This window comes from Rousettus aegyptiacus, unplaced genomic scaffold (genome assembly GCF_014176215.1).
Source record: "Rousettus aegyptiacus isolate mRouAeg1 unplaced genomic scaffold, mRouAeg1.p scaffold_m13_p_5, whole genome shotgun sequence".
Classification (NCBI taxonomy): Eukaryota; Metazoa; Chordata; class Mammalia; order Chiroptera; family Pteropodidae; genus Rousettus; species Rousettus aegyptiacus.
Genome location: NW_023416308.1, coordinates 80,967,189 through 80,987,700, shown reverse-complemented (window position 1 = coordinate 80,987,700; position 20,512 = coordinate 80,967,189). Strand labels below are relative to the sequence as shown.

Sequence of the window (20,512 nt, the reverse complement as noted above, 5' to 3'; positions counted from 1 at the left end):
ATGGGAGAGCTAAGAGGCACGTTGCTAACCCAACTCTACATCATGGTTTTCAGACTCCCTGTCGATCAGTTTTCCATGTGCTGCTCATTTGAGTCATTTCCTGTGGCCCAGATGCCAGCTAGGACTCTATGGCTGCCCTCCCCCTCTGCCCTCCCTGGGCACAACAGACATGTACTGAGAAAGAGCTCCAGGTATCTCACCGGTCATAGTCCATGACTGCTATGGACAAGTGGATTTGGTCAATGTTCTCGGGAGGGACGTCAAAGACTATGGCTTCATTGTAAACAGGATTCAGGGTGTTTCTCTTGGTGGATGTTTTCCTCTTCTTCAGCCGTCTGCCATCACACATCAGCGAGACTTTGACGTAGGGATCTGTACAGACCATGAGAAGCAGGGGTGCTATGAGATTAAATGTAGATTTAGGTCGGCAGTTTTTATTATTGTGGAGTTTTCATGAACTATGTATATATATAGCACTCCTTTAACTGCCTGTGGGCTGTAGTTTGAGGATTTTAATTAATACAATGCCTGGGCAGAGACCTGAGTTAGGATAATTAAGTTATTCATTCACGAAAATGTACAGGACACTGTCTCCTCAAAATGTGTGGAATTTAAAAATAGTGTGAAAACATCTGTTACCAAATTAGAAACCATTCCAGCTAGAATTCACAACCGGCCTGGCTGTGACAGGAAGAGAAATGCAAAGGCACTTCCAAGGTGTGGGCAAACAGGCTGTAGGCCCCGACTCTGAGCCATTCCAGACAACCTTTTCCTAAACATCAGGTCTTTAGGAAATAGAGAAGCTGAATTCCTAGAGGAAAGGGAGAATTTTAGGGGGTGGACTTCCTTAAGTGCAGAGGCCTCAAGCCCCAGAGCTGCCTCTGGACAGGTTGCAAAGGGGAAAGCAGCTCAGCACCTCAAGGAGAGAAAGGACACAGGCTTCCCTGTGGTACAATGCTGGGATGGGGTGACAGGTGACATGGCTGGTCTCTGCTTCAGGTGGGACTTTCCTGGTTCCATCTCACTATCCTACTGCTCAGTGGGAAATGCTCCTTCTCTTGTCACCTGCACAACCATGCGTTGCCAACTCCCACACTGGGACTTAGAGGGCCAGATGGGGCATCTTTTTCTCTGCTTAGAAAAACACTGGAGTACAGAAAGCAGAACATACTGCAGCTGATGTCCTTTGATTTCAGTGACGACAGTGAGTGGACTGGGTATTTTATGACCATATTTCAACAGCTTCAGCAGAAGTTGCTTGTGAACCTGTATGTTAGAAACTGCATATTGGGACATTTTTTTTTTTCAGGGTTTAGAATTTAAGGTACATGCTCAATTCACTGGAAAAACAAAACTGCATAGTTACTACAGCCTTTTATAAGGATGTAGTAATCTTCAATCTTTAATGAGCCTGAGAGAGTAACTGCTTGCATCTGAGAAAAGACCCAATTAGATAAGCTATCTCGGCACATGCAAACTGTAGGTCCAGTTGACAGAAGACCTAAGAGAGGAAAATAATAATAATAATAATGGCAGCTAATACTATGTAGCATTTAATATGTACCAGGCATTATTCTTACAGTTTTCTATTTATTAATTCATTTAACCTTATGACAACCCAATAGGCCGATTATTATTACTCTCATTTGACAGATGGCAAATCTTAAGCCCAGAGAGGTTAAGTGACTTGCCCAAGGTCACACAGGTATTAGGACAGGGATCAAACCTAGAAAGTTTGGTTCCAGAGTTCATGTGCTTTATTACGCTACTAGAAACTTCATAAGGTACTACATACAATAGAACATACGAGGAAGTATGAATTAGAGAACGGCTCACCTGATGCTCCTGTTATGTCCATTGCCTTTAGATTCCTTGCTTTTATCACGGTAATGGTCAGCCTGCCAGCTGTTGGAAGGTAGCAGAGGGAAAACATCAGCTCTCCAAGATCCACGTTGTCCTGTTGAGAAAGCACAAACGGAAGCATTATAAAGTGTCTCCAGCCCGGTGTGCAAAAGCATCAGCTGACGGGCAGCACTGGAAGGCTTCGCACTGCTCCTTCGGCTCACCTCGTGAGACACTGGTGCCTCTCTCCTTCCATCAGTCACATGAGGAGAAAAAACTCCTGCGCTTCTGGGGCCCCTCATCCTAAGGAATCACAGTGCATCTTTGGATGGCGAAGCTGTGGAGGCCATTCAGGGCCTCTGCCACCCTCTATCCAGCCACTTGCAGGTCCTGTGGCCCGGAATACAGCCCCTAGAGCAGGAGTCACCCGTCTGGCTCCACCACGATCCACACAGAGCCCACAGGACAAAGCTACACAAAGAGGTGTACCTCAGTATTTTGTAGCCCCCTGCACAGCCCTGGACACACAATGCTCTGCATACAGCCCATGCAGCCTTGTGCAGTCTTTCAAACAGGTCCCCATACATCCCCTTGGAGACTCTCCCGCCTTGTTTTCTACACAGAGCCTTCCCCACAGCTTTCCCCACAGGCCTCACATGGGCCCACAAAGTCCTCCAAGTAGTCACTGTCCATATGCGTCCCTGCCCCACAGTGCCCTATATACTCCCCTACAGTCCCAAGTTTACCACAGTACCTCTGTAAACTCCTGCAAACACCCCCCACCCCAACACACACACGCACATGCACGCACGCACACACATGCACGCGCGCGCACACACCTCTACCCACCAGGGCACTGCACACAACCTGGTCACATACAACCTGTGCAGACCAGCAAACAGTTCCACTGGACCCTGGAAACACCTAGTTAGTCCCTACACAGCTCTGAACAAGGACCCTCAAAAGCCTGAGAGTGGCACTTGACGACCCTACACATCCACAGCCCTGGACACACCCAGCCCCAGACAGAGCTCTGTTGCAGTCTCCACGCAGGGAGAGATGGGTGGGGCCCAGAACCCTCAGGCCCCTACTGCATGCCCTGGGGGCTCCCACTTTGCTGTAGTGTTTGCCTCCTCTTGGTGTATCTCTAAGGAGCCTCCATTGCCCTCTGCTGGGGAAGACAGCTCCTCAGGCAGTGTGCAACCATTCAAATAGGTCAGAAGATATGATTGTTTTTCTCCTTTTTAGCCCAGGGAAAGTGTAACCAGAAAAAGAAAAAAAAAGAAGCCAGTTCATTTCATTTCAATTTCAGTGATACCTGAGGTTACTGAGCTGGGTGCCTGTGTCTAATTAATACAGTTTCATAGTGACAATGCTCTGGGGAGTCTAGTTTTTGCCCTCAACATCCAGTCTCCCCTCCCCTTCTCAATTCTCCAAGGACGCTTCTATTTTTAGAAACACAGATTCAGCTGGAAGGTCACCTTGCCCAACCTCCCTGCCTTGACAGCTTCTGCTGGAGGATGAGGTGAAGGGAATCTGTTTGGTCACTAAGGCAGATGGATTGTTCTATATCTTTGTATATCACATGCCTCATGTAAATAAATGACTTCACCTTGCAAGCCAGGCTCTCCACTTCCTGGAACCATGACCTCAAGAGACCCAGGTGGCTGGGCCTCTCTCTCGAGTGGAGGTGAGGGGGAGAGATGAGAATTCTACAGGAGTAGGGGCGGTCACACGGGACAGGTGCTGGGCTGCTTTGTGCTGCTGGGTCCCCTACTGCAAGAGGAATTTCTGCTCTCACAGAAGAAGGACATTCTGACCCAGCTTCCCATTGGTGCCACAGGACAGAAAAGCAACAGCTATCCCTACAAATTATTGTTTTCCTTCCTTACTCTCTGGCCTATTCCTTTGCCTTAAGCAGAAAGTCCTAGACACCTGTTCTTCTCTTGGAGGGCTTAACTGCACCTAGCTCACTCCTCCACTCCTCTCATCCTGCCCAGAAAATCTTGGTTTGACAAAGTAAAACAGGAGTAACCAAGATCATGCCTGTGAAGCTTCATCATCATCAACCTTTTCGGCATATAATTCCTGAGGGCCCCTACCACACAACCTCTGTAGGGTTTGAGATTTCGAGATATGACAATACATGCTCTCCAGTCCCTGCCCTCGAGGCCAATGCAGAGTGGAACGTGATGTGTCAGGTTACTTTTGTGCTAAGTACATTTTTTCCAACACAAACTTCATTCACAAATATTTATATTATATAGCTGTTTGCTCATGAGTTAAAAGGAAAAAAGAAATCAAGCTTCAGAGGTGGTAATATATTCAGAACAGGAACTAGGGCTAAAGTCCACATTTGTATTTAAAAAAGAACAACCCCTGGCAAATTAAAGAAATGGTTATCAAAGAGAAAATGCTTGCTTTGATCTCCAAGTGCTTTAAAAAGAAATCATTCAAAAATTTCTAAGTTATATAAGTGAAAATGATAAAATTCAAATACAGAAATTTTTAAGTAAAACAGTAAAACATCTCTTTTTTCTTAAGTACATACCACCAATGTCACTACTTTTCCCAGAGTAATACTGTGAATAAATACCCACATTTTTCTCTCCATCCATCCATCCTTCCATCCATCCATTCATTAACCCATCCACCCACTCACTTAAATTCTTTTAACATTTGTTGTGGTTGTGGTTGTGCTCTTTTCCAGGTGCTGGGATTGTTTCTGCAGTAGTGACCAACAGACATGGAGAGATGGGCTTGGTGGGATATGGAACAGGAGTTGATGGCACCTAATGCTAACTCTACTTTCTCCTTATCTCCTGATGCTAATTTGAGGTCAAGAACCTGTAGATCCTGATGTTTGTGAACATTCCCTCAACCAGATGCAATTTTGCACCCCGAGGGGACATTTGCCACTACCTGGAGAAATTTTTGATTTTCACAACTGGGCAGGTGGTTGTGTCACTGACGTCTAGTGAGTAGATGATGCTAAACAATCTACAACGCAGAGGGGAACCCCTCACTACAAAGAATTATCCTGTCTAAAATGTCAACAGCACTGAGGTTGAGAAACTCTGCCTTATACAGAGTGCTTATACTGTTAGTAAATTTTTTTTTCAGAATGTTGAAAAAGGCAAATATAAAAGGAGAGTGGAGCATTTAGCTTCTTTTTCAGCTTGACAGGAATCAGATAGTAGAAGTGTCACTGGTAGCTGAGTGCCTTGAGGGGTACAAGGGAAACTAGAATGTCATGCAAAGAAATGCTTCATTTGCTCCAACTTTGTGTAGCCAAACTCGGTATTATTGGCAAGATATATTAAAAATTTTTAGCGAGCACGTGCAAATTCTCTACCTGCCAATCTTTAAACTCTTTCTGTAATATGTTTGCCTGTAGTGGTCTATGATAGCTCTAGTTTTTGTCTAACTAGTACACTTTTGTATTTCTCTTCCTAGGTTCCTCTGGTGAGCTCTTTCCCAATTCTATGAAGTCCTATTAGGACTGCAGCAGGAAGTCAGGCTTTCCAAAATATTCTACCCCAGTATTCTGTTGTCTGTTCAGGGAAGAGTATATAACCCAAGCAGGGCCACTTACAATCCTCTCTGAGACTGAAAAATCACTACCGAGAAAGAGAAATTCTCATTTTATTGAGGTTATTCATTGGGAATATATGAAACGAGAACTGTTGTAAGGTTCTTGTACTATACAGAGTACAAGCAGTATAATATAACTTTAAGTTAGGTTGTGCATGTAAAGATGTCTACTATAAACCCAAGAGAAATGACTAAAATAATACAAGGATTTATAGCTAATAAACCAAAAAAGGAGATAAAATGAATGCTTTAAAATATTAAATTAATCCAGAGAAGACAGAAAAAAGGGAAAGGGAATAAGATCAGAAAAGACAAATCTGAAAGGAAGAGAAAAAAATAATTAGATGTTAAATTTAAACCTAACTATTCCAATAATTGCATTAAATGTAAATGATATAAACATCCAAATAAAAGGCAAAGATTCGATAAAATAGCAAGATCCAATTTTATGCTCTCTACAAGGAATTTACTTAACAACAAAAGTATAATTAGATTAAAAGTAAAAGAATAAAAAGTGATATGTCATACTAACACTAATAAAAGGGAATCTGGTGTGGCTAAATTAATATCAGACAAAGTATATATCAGAGCAATGAATATTACCAGGAAGAAGGTCATTTCTTTATGATAAAGAGGTCAGTTCATCACAAGCACATAACAATTCTAAATATTTAAGCAACTGATAGCACACCTTCAAAATATATAAAGCAAAAACTGACAGAATTGTGAGGATAAACAAGTTATTGTCAAAAATTTGAATACTTGAACAACACTATCAACTAACTTGGCCTAACTATTTTAGCATTAAAAAAACACTCCACCAAACAGAAGCAGAGTATACATTCTTTTCAAGGGTACCCAGAACACTGAACAAGATAGATCATTTCTGGGCCATAAAACAAGTCTCAATTAAATTTGAGAAGTTTCAAAGTATTTTTTCTGGTTGCAATGGAAATGAATTAGAAATCAATAACAAAAAGTTGTTTGGAAAATCTCCAAATATTTGAGAACTAAATAACATATTTCTAAATAACCTATGGATAAGAGAAGAAATTAAAAGAGAAATTGGAAAGTATTCTGAGCCTACAGTCATGCCACCCTGAATGTGCCCAATCTTGTTTGATCTCAGAAGCTAAGCAAGGTTGGCCCTAGTTAGTATTTGGATGGGAGACTACTTAGGAATATCAGGTCCTATAGGCATTTAAAAAAGAAAGAAAGAAAGAAAGTATTCTGAACTAAAAGAAATGAAAACATAACATTAAAATTTGTGAAATGCAGCCAAAGCAGCACTTAGAGGGAAATTTATAGCATTAAAAATGCCTATATTACACAAGAAGAAAAATTTCAAGTCAATTACTTTAGCTTCCACTCTAAGAAACCAGAAAATAAAGACAAATTAAAAGCAAAGTGGTCAGAAGAATGAAAACAATAAAGATTAAATAATATAAAGATGTATATTATAAAGAATAGAGTAACCACTAAAAGAACTAATAGGTATATGTAATAAGCTATTATTGAAAATAAAATGGAACCATAAAATACTCAATCCAGAAAAAATGCAGGGAAAAAAAAGTACAGATGGGCTAAATAAAAAAGGTAGTTGTAAACTCTACCATATTGATAATTACATTAAATGTCTATATCTAATAACTTCAACTGAAAGGAGAGAAATTGTCAGATAGGATAACAAAGCTAGATTTAACTATATATGCTGTCTATAGGAAATCCACTTCAAATATCATGATAAAGGTTAAAAAGAGCATGAAAAATTTAAGGTTAAATTTTAAAATTAAAAAATTATTTTTAATTTAAAAATAAAAGGTTAAAAAGGCCATGTAAACACTAACCAAAAGAAAGCTGTACGGGCTATATTAATATCAAACAAGATTTCAGATCAAGAAATATTATCAGGAGAAAGGGGATATTTCATCAATAAGGGTCAAATCATTGAGAGGATGTAATCCTTCGATATATATTAAACAAGTCTAAGAGCATTAAGAGGATAAATAGGCAAATCCACAGGTAGAGTTAGAGAATGCAATACTGTTTTATCAGTAATTGATTAAACAAGCAAGCAGAAAACAAGAATATAAAGGACTTGAACAATATTATCAACCAATTTAACCTAACTGATATTTACTCTACTCAATAATACTTCATCCATCAACAGCAAAATGCACATTTTTTTCAAGTATACACCAAACATTCATCAAAATAAACCATATTCTTGGCCATAAAACTCCTCATTAAATTCAAGAAGATTGAAATCATACAAAGTATGTTTTTCAACAAAAATAAAATTAAACTAGAATTCAATCGTAGATATCTGGAAAATCATATAATATTTGGAAGTTAAACAATGCTTTTTAAATTACACACAGGCTGAGAGAGAGAGAGAGAGAGAGAGAGTATCAAACACAAATGATAAAAAGAATAAAATAAATATAAGAGTAGGAAACAATGAAATATAAAAAAATGGAAACACTACAGAAAAACCAATGAAATCAACATCCTAACAAGACTAATCAGGTAATCAGGAAAGGAAATAAAAATATTAATTATCGACATCAAAAACGGAAGTGGGCACATCTGTACAGATACTATGAAATTAAAATAAGGGAATATTATAAATAATTTTAATAAATTTGACAACTTAGATAAAATGAACAAATTACTTGAAGGAAAAAACCATTATACTAAAACTAAGGAAAAAAACAGATAACTAGAATAGTCTTATATCCACTAAAAAAATTGAAGTCATAATTAAAAACTTTCTCACAAAGAAACTGCAGCCCATTTCAGGAAGAAATAACACCAATTCTACATAAGCCTTTCCAAATAATAGAAGAGGTGAGAACATTTCTCAACTCATTATATGGGGACAGTAATATACTGATCCTAGAAATAGACAAAGATATTATAACTACAGACAAGTATCCTCATGAACATAGACACAATTATCCTCAATAGCATTTTAGCAAACCAAACTCAGCAACATAGTAAACAAGTGGGATTTATCCTGGGAATTCGAGTTTGGCTTAACCCTTGAAAATCTTAAGGCAAATCACTATATCAAAATACTAAAATAGAAAAGCCATATTGATAGGTACAAAACAATCATTTGACAAAAGTCAGTACCCATTCAGGATAGAAGCTATCAGCAAACTAGGAATAGAAGGAGACTTCTTTCTATTTGTAGAGACATCTGTAAAATGCTACTTAATACTATACTTAATGATGAAAGACTGAACACTTTCTTCCTAAGACTAGGGAGCATGGCTAAGATGTCTGCTCTCACCAGTTCTGTTCTACAGTATACTAGAGGGTCCAGCCAGTGAAATAAGGCAGAAATAGAAGACATTCACATTAAAAAGGAAGAAATAAAACCGTCTTATTTGCAGATGCCATGACTGTTTATAGAGAACACCCTCAGGAATCTACAAAAAGCTACTAAAAAAAAAACAAATTTAGCAAGGCCAGTGAGGACGATATAAAGAAATATTATTTCTGCATACTGGAAATGAAACAATTGAGAATTAAAATACAAATACATTTACATTTATACTTATGGATAAATTTAGAAAAATCTATGCAAAATCAGTACATTGAAAACTATAAAAAATTGCTGAGAAAAATTAGATAAAATTAAAATAAATGAAGAGATATTTCACATTATGGAGCAAGAGACAACACTGTTAAAATAACAATTCTTCCCTAATTGATCTGTAAATTCAAAACAATTTAAATCAAAAGCCCAATATGCCTTTTGTAGATGTTGAGAAACCAATTCTAAAATTTACATGGAAATGCAAAAAACCCCAGAAAATTAAAAAATCATTTTGAAAAAAAAAAAAAAACAGAGTTGGAGGACTTAACACTACCTGATAATGAAACACAGAATGAAACTATAGTAATCAAGATCATGAGGTACTGGCAAAAGGACAAATATATTAATCAACAGAACTGAATGAAGAGGACAGAACTAGACCCTCATTTACATTGTCAAGTGATTTGCTAGAAAGGTGCCACATAATTTAATGAAGCAAAGATACTCTTCCACCAATAATACTGGAATAGTTGGACATCTATTGGGGGGAAAAAGAACCATGGTTTTTCTTTACATAATACAAAATAATTATAGATTGGAAATGGATCATGTGAGAACTAAAGCTATGAAAATTCTAGAAGAATGCATAAGAGAAAATGTTTGTAATTTTAGGTTAGACAACGATTCCTTAGATGGACACAAAAAGCACAAAGTATCATAGAAAAAAATGATAAACTGCTTCAGTAAAGTTAAAAATGTTTGCTCTCCAAGAAACACTTTTAGGAAAGGGAAAGGCTAAGCCACAGGCTGAAGGATCATATTACAAAACATATAGCTAATAAAGGACTTACTTCCAGAATATATAAAAAATTCCAACAAGTCAGAGAAACAACCTGACAAAAATATGGACAAAAGATCTGTACAGACATTTCATCAAAATTACATTAAATCATAGTGAGATACCACTACACACCCACTAGAATATCTAGTAAGACTGACAATATGAATTATTGCCCAGATGTAAAACAATCTATCCTCTCATAAGCTGCAGCTGGAAAGGCAAAATGTTAAAACCATTTTAGAAAAATAGTTTGGAAGTTTCCCTAACTGAAACTATGAAAATTCTAGAAGAAAGCACAAGAGGAATGTTTGTGGCTCTAGGTTAGACAAATACACTTGCCAAATGACCCAGAAATCCCACATCTAGTTATTTTCCCAAGTGAAAGAAAATTACAAATCCATCCAAAGACTATTATGCAATTGTTCTGAGCCCAAAAGAAAAGAAATCCAGATGTAGCATCAAAATGGTGAATGGATTAAAAAATGTGTACCCCTGCAATGGAATACTACACAGCAACCAAATGAAACAAACTACTAACACAAGAAACAACATAAATCTCAAAAGCCTCAAGATGAGTGCAAGAAGGCACGCACAAAAGACAACATATAGTGTGATTCTCTTTAATGAAAATCTAGGAAAAGCAAAATAACAGTTACATAAAGTGACCAGTGGGTGCTAGGGGCCAAGAGTGGGAAGAGGGGATTGACTGTAAAGGAGCACTGGAAAACCTTTAGGGATGAGAGATATATTCCATATCATGATTAGGATGGTGGTTACTATGACTATATGCAGGTGACAAAATGTGTACACTTAAAAATGGTTAATTTTTTTGTATATAAACTAATAATGGGGATTTTAAAATTCTTAGACAAGATTTTACAGAGGACTATATTTTTATTTTCTAGTTTTATTGCCTTGAGTTCAGAGAATATAACTGGATGGTTTCAACCATTTAAAATATTATTCTATACTTTCTATCCTATTCTAGTCCACTCATTTGTGCTCAAATGCACCTGAGAATGATGTATATTCTCTACTTATAGGGGATAAACTCTTATATGTCTATTAAATCAAGCTTGTTAATATTATATCTAAATCTTCTTTTTAGAATTTATTATGCTTTTGTCTTTTAAAATAGTTTCTTACTATTACATTATGTTTCATAGCCAAATTATTAACAATCAATTAAACTATAGTTAAAATATTCTCATTTCTTGGCTCGCTGCAGTTTCTTAAAACTCAAATCATTTCTCTTTTAGATATAGATTTCATTTTGCTTGAGTATGTCCTTGAGTATCTTTTTTTTCCCCAGTGAAGGTTCACAGGTAGTTAATAAAATAATCTCTATTGTGCTCTAATTCTTAAAAGAAAGTTGGCAGGACATGGAATTTAGGTTCAAATTATTTTATCTTAGAATCATTTAATATTGTCACAATGTCTCCTAGTACTTCATATTGTAGCTGGGGTGTTTAATGCCATTCTTTTGTAGATTTTTTTTTCTTTCAAGGAGGTTTTAAGATTGCTCTCTGTACTTTTACTTTGTACTTGTACCTTCTGAAATTTCTCCAAAAGGTATTTAAATATATTGTTTTCACTGATGTTACTTGTTCCTCAGTGGTGGATGTTAGTTAGAACTCTTTCTCTTACTTTAATCTCTTTCTCAAGTGATCAGTTGGTATATTTGTTTACCACTTATAAGTGGGATATAAATCTAAAAGCAACAAACAAACAGGACAAACAGAGACTCATGGACTTGGACAAGAGACTAGTGGTTATCAGAAGGTAAGGGGAGAGAGGGAAGAGGAAGGTAGATGGGGTAAAATGGGTCAAATATGTGGTAGCAGAAAGAAATCTAACTGTGGGTGGTGAACATACTATACAATATATATGTCTTACTGTTGAATAGGACACATGAAACTTACTGGATTTTGTTAATTAATGTCACAATAATAATAATAATAATAATAAAATATATATAATAAAAGGATTTTATAAACAACTTTACATCCATAGATTTTAATAATTAGACAAAATGGATGAATTTTTCAAAACACAAAATCTTATAATCAATATAAAGAAAAAAAGACTGAATTTCTATGGCTCGTTCAAGAAATGAATCTGTAATTAAACATATCACCGTAAAGAAAATTTCAGGCCCAGTTGGGTTCACTGGTGAATACTATTAAATATTTAGAGAAGAAATAAAGTGCATATTATGTAATCACCTTCACAAAAAATAGAAAAGAGGGACTACTCCACAATTCATTTTTGAAGCCATCATATTTTGGGTATCAAAATCTGAGATGGTCATTACAAGAAAGGCAAAATTACAGACCAATTATATCTGAGCTGAGATTAAAAAATTAAACAAAATGTTAGAAAACTGAATGCAGAAAAACACAAAAATGATTATAATTGTGACAGATATGTTTTATCTCAAGTGTACAAGGTTGATTTAACATATGGAATTATAAAAACATAATTGTCTATAACAGAATAAAGACTACACAATGTTACACATGTCAATTACATCTGAATAAAACAAAACAGTAAAACCATTACTCAAATCTGCTGTGTGTGTGTGTGTCCTGATACTGATACCTTTTTTTTTCAATTTTAGTGAACATTTTTGTGTAAAGGCGAAACTGTAGGAGCATTTACTGCAAGTAATTCTGTTTAGGGCCAGCTCAGAATAAATTTGTGAGTCGCATAAAAATATAACAGATAAAGAGAAAAAATCATGTAACTATCTAAATGAATGTAGAAAAATATGATAAAATCGAGTATTTACTTACAGTAAAAGCTCTTAACAAACCTTATATGGAAGGAGGATTTGCTTATCTGATGGAGGACATCTAAAAAGAAGGCTATAGCAACGGTGTACTTAATGTCGATGTGTGGAAAGCTTCATAATTAATGTTAGAAATGAGACACATAAAAAAATAAGAATACTACTTCTATTCTATATTGTACTTGAGGTCCTAGCTAGTGAAGTCAGACATAAAAAGAAATAAAAGGTATAAAGTGTTGAATGAAGAATTATTTCATCATTTTTGTTAGATATGTGTAAAAAAATCCAAAAAATATAAATTCTTAGAATTAATAAGCATATTATTGATGTTTTATGGATTGATGGATATGGAGTCAGTGAACAAAAATAGATTTCACTTTTCTATACCAAGAAAAATAGGTAAAAAATAAAAATAGAAATATACTCTTTAAAATAGCATTAAAAAATCACGTATCTTATAATAAATTTACCCCCAAATATTCACTATTTCTTTTAAAAAAATATAAACCATTATTGAGTAAAATTAATGAAAGTTTAAATAAACGAAAACATATACAATTTTCATAGATTGGAACCCTTTATGTTAATAAAGATATTCTCCAAACTTATCTACAGGCTAAATGTAATTCTAATCAGACTGAAACTTGACAAACTGATCCAAAATTTTATTTGGACATGAAAACATCTAAAAATAGTCAAGATTCTCTTGAAGAACAAATTGGGAGACCTTACTTTACTGGAGAAAAAAACTTATTAGAATGCTACTAGACTAGTGTCCATAATAAACTGGCCTAGTGTAGCATTTGTGTAGGGCCAGTAGATTAATAGAGTTGTATGGAGCTCAGAAATAAACTCATGCATGTATGGACATTTGTCTCTCCATACCACTTTCTGCTCTCTGCCCTAGAAGGCTGTCCTCTGCAGTGGTCCCCAACCTTTTTGGCAACAGGGACCAGTGCTCCTATGAGAATAATCTAATGCCTGATGATCTGAGGTGGAGCTGAGGCAGTGATTCTCGTGCTGGGGAGTGGCTGCAAATGCAGATGAAGCTTCATTCGCTCCCCTGCCACTCATCTCCTGCTGTGTGGCCCAGTTCCTAACAGACAACAGACTAGTACTGGTCCACGGCCCAGGGATTGGGGACCCCTGCTCTATAGAAAGAAAGGAAACTTGGTGTATTTAGTAAGAGGCTTAGATGTCTGACAGAATTTTGGATGAATCAGTGATAGGTGCATGGACACACACACCCACACCTAGCAAATAAAACCAAGATAATTTATTTGTTTATTCGTCATTCAACAAACACTTAAGGAATGCAATTATCTGCCAGATACTCTTCTGGGTGCTGAGAATCCATCAGTGAAGTACACAGGCAAAATTGTTTGCCCTAATGAAGCCAGACAATGAGCAAAATTAATTTTATACACACACACAAATACACATATAACACACATGTATAATAAAACGGGGAGAAAAAAGTAGAGAAGGGGGTTAAAGCAATGTTGACAGGTTGCACAGACCAAGGAGCAAGGGCACATAGCTGAGACTGGACTGACTTGTTACATCTGATGAAGGGAAAAGAAATAGTATCAAAGGAAGAGAGGAAAAATAATGAGGTCAGAGAGGTGTGGGAGACCACATCGTGTAGGTTACTGAAAGGATGTTGGCTTACGTCCTGAGTGGGAATGGGAGCCATTAAAAAAACCGAAGCAGAAAAGTAGTGCAATGTGACTTTATATTAACAGGATCACCCAGGCTGCTGTGTTGAGAATAGTCTAGGGGACAGGGGCAGAAGCAGGGCCATCACTTAGGAGATTGTTGCAATGAACCTGGTGAGAAGTGACGTGGCTTGGTCCAGAGAAGCAGTGGAGAGTGAGAGAAGTCATCAAATTTTGAAGATAAAACAGGATTTTCTAATAAACAATAGAAAGAGAGAAGTCCAGGATGATTCCAGTATTTTCACCCTGAGTTAATGGAATGGTGGAATTGCAGAGGGAGAAGCCATTGGGCTATAGTAGAAGTCCAGAACTCAGTTTTGCATATGTTAAACATGAGATCCAAATGGGGATGCTAGATAGCCAATTAGATATGAGTACAGAGATCACTGGAAAGAGCAAGGCCAGAGATACAAATGACCATCCCCCAGGGTTAGGGCTAGGGGAAGACAATGTAATCACAGCGCACTGCATGCTTCAGCTATAACCTAAGTTTACGTAATATGATTATATGTGAATCATTACCTCCACGAATTTATGATATAACTATTTTGAGAAGATGGGGAGGAAAGAGTATGTGTACGTAGTGAACTTATAAGCTAAATTCTCATCTTCCATAATAAAATTCAATAGAAATCTAAAACTAAATCTAAATAAAGCATTTAAAAATAAATGGAGGTAAATTTTAAAAGAATCAAAGTCTTTGAAAGTATTTGCTTCTGAAGGGCAGTAACTGAAGTTGGGAGTATAAACAGGGAGATGACTTAACTGGTGTTGAAGGCCCTGAAGCCTGGCCATACAGTGCAACTGACTGAAGCTGAGTTCCATTCTTGGCACCTCACTTACTATTATACAAACTTGGACAAGCTACATAGTTTCTCAATTTCTCAGTTCTCTATTTCCTCATTTGGAAACTGGAACTAGCATCTAAAGCGTAGAGCTATTAAAAAGATGAAATGAGAAAACAGTATGCAGTAACTACTGAATATGAGGTAACTATTATTACTAATGCAATTGATTGCTTGTTTCTCAGTCTCACTGGTCTGTGAGCTCTCCAAGGAAAAGTTCCACTTGCCAACCTTTCTCGGTAGCTGACGCTTAGGACTAGCTTTATCAATATTTCTTGAATTGATGCACAAATGAAGAGGAGGTGCAAGAATCCTTGGATATCTGCTGCAGCCCCAGAAGCCTAGCTTCCTGGGGCCTTTGGGTCAAATATACAGTGAGCCATCAAGCTACGGGACAGCTGGTCACTACCACCCTCGATCTTTCCCAGCACTACCGACTTACTCAGACATCTTGTTATTACAGAATATCATTCAAAAACAAAAACCATTGTGAGACACAGCAGCAAGAAATTGTTATTTAGCATGTGGAGAGGAAATCCTAGTTGCAACCTTTCTCTCAAGGGTCATTAATCATCACCTATAGTAATCACAGCGCTGGCCCAGGCCTGGCCTGCCTGTAATATGGAAGCTGTTAGTGATTTGATCATTCTGTTTTCTCAGAAACTCCAACTGTATTCCTGATACTCGCCCCAGACATGACAAAATTGGCAAAAACACTCTTTTTCAATAACAGATCCTACAAATAATTAACATGCACTGTTAAAGTAACTGTGGATTGCACTTTATTTATAGATATTAACATGATTAATTGCATTGGAAGTGTGCCTGGTGGATACTTTCTTAGCTAGTGCTGGGGTGTAGGTGAACCCAGCAGCCTTCACAGGGTGTTGGGAGAGGGCTGTGATCAGCCCACACTCTCACACACACACACACACACACTCTCTCTCTCTCTCTCTTTTTTTCCCCCTGAATTGCTCCTTCAAATGATTCTAGGTCTAATTCTACAGAACTGGACCTAGCTTAGAAAGTAGTAACTTTGACTAATGATATGTTCAGCTGGGGATGGACAGGAGAACAACATCACATATGTGTAGAGGATTTTATGATGGACCAAAAACACTGACATCACTATCTTATCTGATCTTATCCAGAGCCTTGATTTAAAATGCCACTTACATATACAGATGACTCCAACATTTACGTCTCCATCCTAGCCTCTTCCTTGCACAACAGACTCATACATCCAAATGCTTTCTTCATATGTCTAGTTAATTGCCTAACAGTCATCTCAATTTTAATATTTCAAAACTGAAGCTGATTTCCCTCCCCTGTCCCCATCCTTCCCACGCAAGTCTTCTTCATCTCCATTTGGTAAAAACATCCTCTCAGAGGCTGAAGCTCAAAATCTTGTAGTCATCATATCTGTGTTCCTCCTCGTCTCTCACCCTCCCACATTTGCAAGTCATGCTAATTCTCTGTCCAGAAATATCTAGAGTCTGTCCAAATTTCTCCTTCTCTATAGTGCTACCCTATCACCTTTCTCACATGAACAATTACAGAACAGTTAAGGCAAAAGAAATGAGTCCATGAGACAAGATGGCCGCTATGATACACTCATTGCCCATAATTCTATATGGCTTACAGTTGCTCAATATAGAAAGAAATCTCTGCTGCTTGCTTACATTTCCTCATGCCTATAATGCAACATGACTCTGAGTCTGAGATTCCCAGTCTGGTCCGTTGCACTGGTAAGACCTCAGAGGGAGCTTCAGAAAAGAGTTGGTTCCACCCATGGAGCGGACACTGAAGCTCCCTACCTCCCCGCAGGATTGGAACATTCCCTCAAAGTCTTCTAGAGTAGTACCCCATGGCTGGAGAGCTCCCATCACATCCCTACCACACAGAAGGCTGGCTGTATCCTAGAGCTGCAATGTCAGACAGTATTGATAATAACAACACAAGGAAAACTTTAATGATAAGAATGGCAAATTTCACTGAGGCTTACTAGGTACTCAGCTTTTCTCAGCACTAGAGAGTAAAGGGAACGCTTGGCAACTGACCTGTGCCCCATAGGAACTGACCATCTTGGATGACAGGCAGAGTTTCATCCCTGGCAATGGTTGCCTTAACTGGCAGAGAGGGAAACCACAGACTCAGAGTAAAGAGCTGAGCCCTTTTCCTGGGTAAGTATGCTTAGCGCTCACCTCAGACGTTATCAAGACTAATTATTTAAAAAGTATGGTTTTGGAAGCCTTAAAAAAAAATCATTGAGTCTTCATGGATTCATTAAAAACAGGTGCTACTAGACTATCACCACCTACTGGTTTCGATTTGGGCTATCTGACTCACATGTCAGGGCACTTTTGTAGGCATAGTAAATGTGGACCTCAGCACAGCATCTGGCAAGCTTTCTCCTGACCTCCTTGTAGATGAGCTGGATAAATTTAGGCTGAATAATGGTAAAACAAGATGAATTCATATCTGGTTGGACAACCATAACTAAAAAGTGTTGATTAATGATTTAACAACTTGGGGATTACCCAGTCCTGTAATTTTATCAATAATTTAGAGGAAGATATGGAATTTTGGTATGAGACATTAGGTATAATAAGTATATTGGAGTCCAGAATCAATCTTACTTTGATATATGATATAGCCACCAGAAATGAATTTTGCTTTAAACTGCATCAATAGAGGTGAAGTCTAGAGAGGGAAAGTATACATCAGCCACAACACACTCAAAACATTAATTCTGCTTCGGGCATCTCCATTTTAGAGAAAAGAAATCAGCTGGATGATGGCAAAATGAGCAATCACCATGAGAAAGAATCAGGATTACATGAAGTACAAGGAAGAGCTATTAAGCTTTCCTGAAAAAAATTCAAGAAAGACAAGATTCTTGTCAGTACATGTTTAAAGTAGTGTCACATAGAAGAGAGATTAAATTTGTTCTTAATGGTCCCATGGATGAGAACTAGGACCAACAAATGGAAGCCATGGGAAGACCTAGAACAGTCTTCTCTATCACAATCCCAAACTGTAAGTTCCCCAGCTATTTAAATGACACGTTTCTCCACTTTAGAGAAGAATCTAGTGTCAAATAAGTGGTAGAACAAATGTAAAGCCTTTCCTAGCCCCGATAGCCTGCAATTCCCTGATCTGAGACATTAACTGATAGTCTGGAAGAGGCGATAAAATTTTGGAGCAAGGCAATCATGTTATCAGAATTGTGATTAAGGAGATAGGATTTGGTGGTGTGTACAACTGTATTTCAAAAGAAGATCTGGAGACTGGGATATCAGAAACAGTGAGGGCTACTGACATAATGCTTAACTCAGCATCTTAGGACCATGTGTACTATAAAAGGGGACAGGGGAAACAAGAGGTAAATTCCACACCCTGGTGCACTTTCCACATAAATTTTGAGTAGTGAAGTCTCCCTGAACCTTATTATTTCTCAATACAGTTCCCTAACAGATAAACCGAGATTCACGTATGATTTTTTTTTTTTTTTTAATGCTCCTCTTTTCCCAGGAGCATGTCTAGTCAGTGTCCTTGTTGAAAACAAAGACGGCAGATTTAAAAAGTTAAAAGGCTACAGAAAAGGCTTTAATATTTAATTTGAATGTAAATAATCTATTCTGAAAAGACTTTTTATAGATCCATCAATTCTCAATAGAAAAAATGTAATTAGAAATGAAAATTTGTTCTTATTTAAAGAACAAATATCATTTGAGAATATCAGAGTATCCTCAGAAGCTTGGGCATTGTGGGCTGGCTCCGACTGCTACAATGTGTTTCGCTGACATTTGAGGGAAAAAAAAACATTGAGTTGGAAATAATTATGAATTCACCCTGTATTCTAAGCATCATTGTCATCCTGAAAATTTTCATCAAAACTAAGAATTCACATAGTTTATGAGAGAAGGGAGGATGAAATTCTCTGGCAAAGATGTATTCTAAAGAGAAGGGTGACAGTAAGTGGTTTGAACAAAGAAAAACACATTATTTTTATTCGACTATGGATGGAGATTTGCTCCAAAGATAATCATAGGACATAGGGTGTTTTTAACCTTTTTCTAGAGATAAGCACTAGGCATAGCCCCCTGCCCCATGTGCCCCCCCAACTGTTCCTCCATCCCTACTACCATTTAACTCTTAGAGCTCACTAGTACATGGGTTACCATGTCATTTCAGCCAAAATGTGTCTTGATTACTTCTCTTCCTCTCTATTTACTTTACATCCATCTCTGAAAGATTATTCAGCAGCAATTCTACTTTTTCCAATCCATCTTCTGTATAAACACAGATCTGATCATTTTACTCCTTGCTTAAATGCTTCGATAGATCCCTGATGCTCTTACGTTAAAATGAGAATCTCTTAGCATAGCCTATAAAAGATAACTTCTCCAACTTTCATTCTCTTAACATGTCCTGTTATTTCTCCTAACACATCTAATTCTCCAATCGGTCAGAACTATTCTTAAGTCCTTACACATGCCTTACACTTTCATTCCTTTGTGTGCTGTTTTTTCCTCAATTCTCTTCTGGCAAAATACGCTTTTGTATCTTTAAAGACCCAGCTTGCAAACTATACCCCTGTGCAAACTTCAAGTCACTCCAAGCCTGTGCTCTCTGCTTTGGCAGCACTTTGTCCATATTTCTATTACTACATGAAATTAGAGATAATTTGTGTTAGACTGAGATGCTTAAGACAGAAGCTGGATCTTCTTCCTTTTGGCATTTTTATCCATGGCCATAGCCATTTTACAGAGGCGAACTCTGGGTCAGAGAGGTTAAGCAACCTGTCCAAGGTCACATAGATTGTGCTGGAGCTACACAACCAGGCTGCCAGACTGCAGAGCCTCCAGCGCTCCCCAGTGGGGAGTGCTTGCAAAGCCCAAGAAGATCTTAGGAGATGGTTAAGGGGAAGGTGGGCAAATTCTCCTTTCTTGTGTGCTGGAGGCTTGAGAAAACTTGGAGGCGCCAAGCTGGGAACTACAAGTCTCCCAATCCTTCCCTTTACCACACAAAGTTTCCACCTTCAGGGCTGATCTTCTTACATCTTTTATCAGCGAACTTGCTTTTTTGCCTTTTGCAACTAGTGGGGAAAAGAAAAAAAAGAGAGAAGCTACCTTGACTGAATTCTACTTAAGAACTAGGGCAAAAGGGGCTTTGACAAAAGAAGATCTACCTTTCCTTCATGCATAAGTATCAGACCAGCTCCCTTTGTGTCCACTAAAACTTCCTAACAATCTTTAGGGAAATAAGAGATTATATTACAATAAAGGGTAGTGTAGGTATAACCAGGAGGCATCTCAGACACACTTCCAA

At 37.6% G+C, this 20,512-nt stretch overlaps 1 protein-coding gene across 3 annotated transcripts in view; it reads right to left on the bottom strand.

Annotated features, from left to right (window-relative positions):
- SYT9 (synaptotagmin 9) overlaps window positions 1-20,512 on the bottom strand; it is a 162,571-nt gene that overhangs the window by 46,961 nt on the left and 95,098 nt on the right. For all 3 annotated transcript variants that reach the window (XM_016123047.2, XM_016123046.2, XM_016123048.2), the window contains exons 4-5: window positions 1,837-1,957; window positions 201-372 (exon numbers count right to left, since the gene is read on the bottom strand). In XM_016123047.2, the coding sequence (XP_015978533.1) occupies window positions 201-372; window positions 1,837-1,957 (293 nt within the window). The remainder of the gene's footprint in view (window positions 1-200; window positions 373-1,836; window positions 1,958-20,512) is intronic.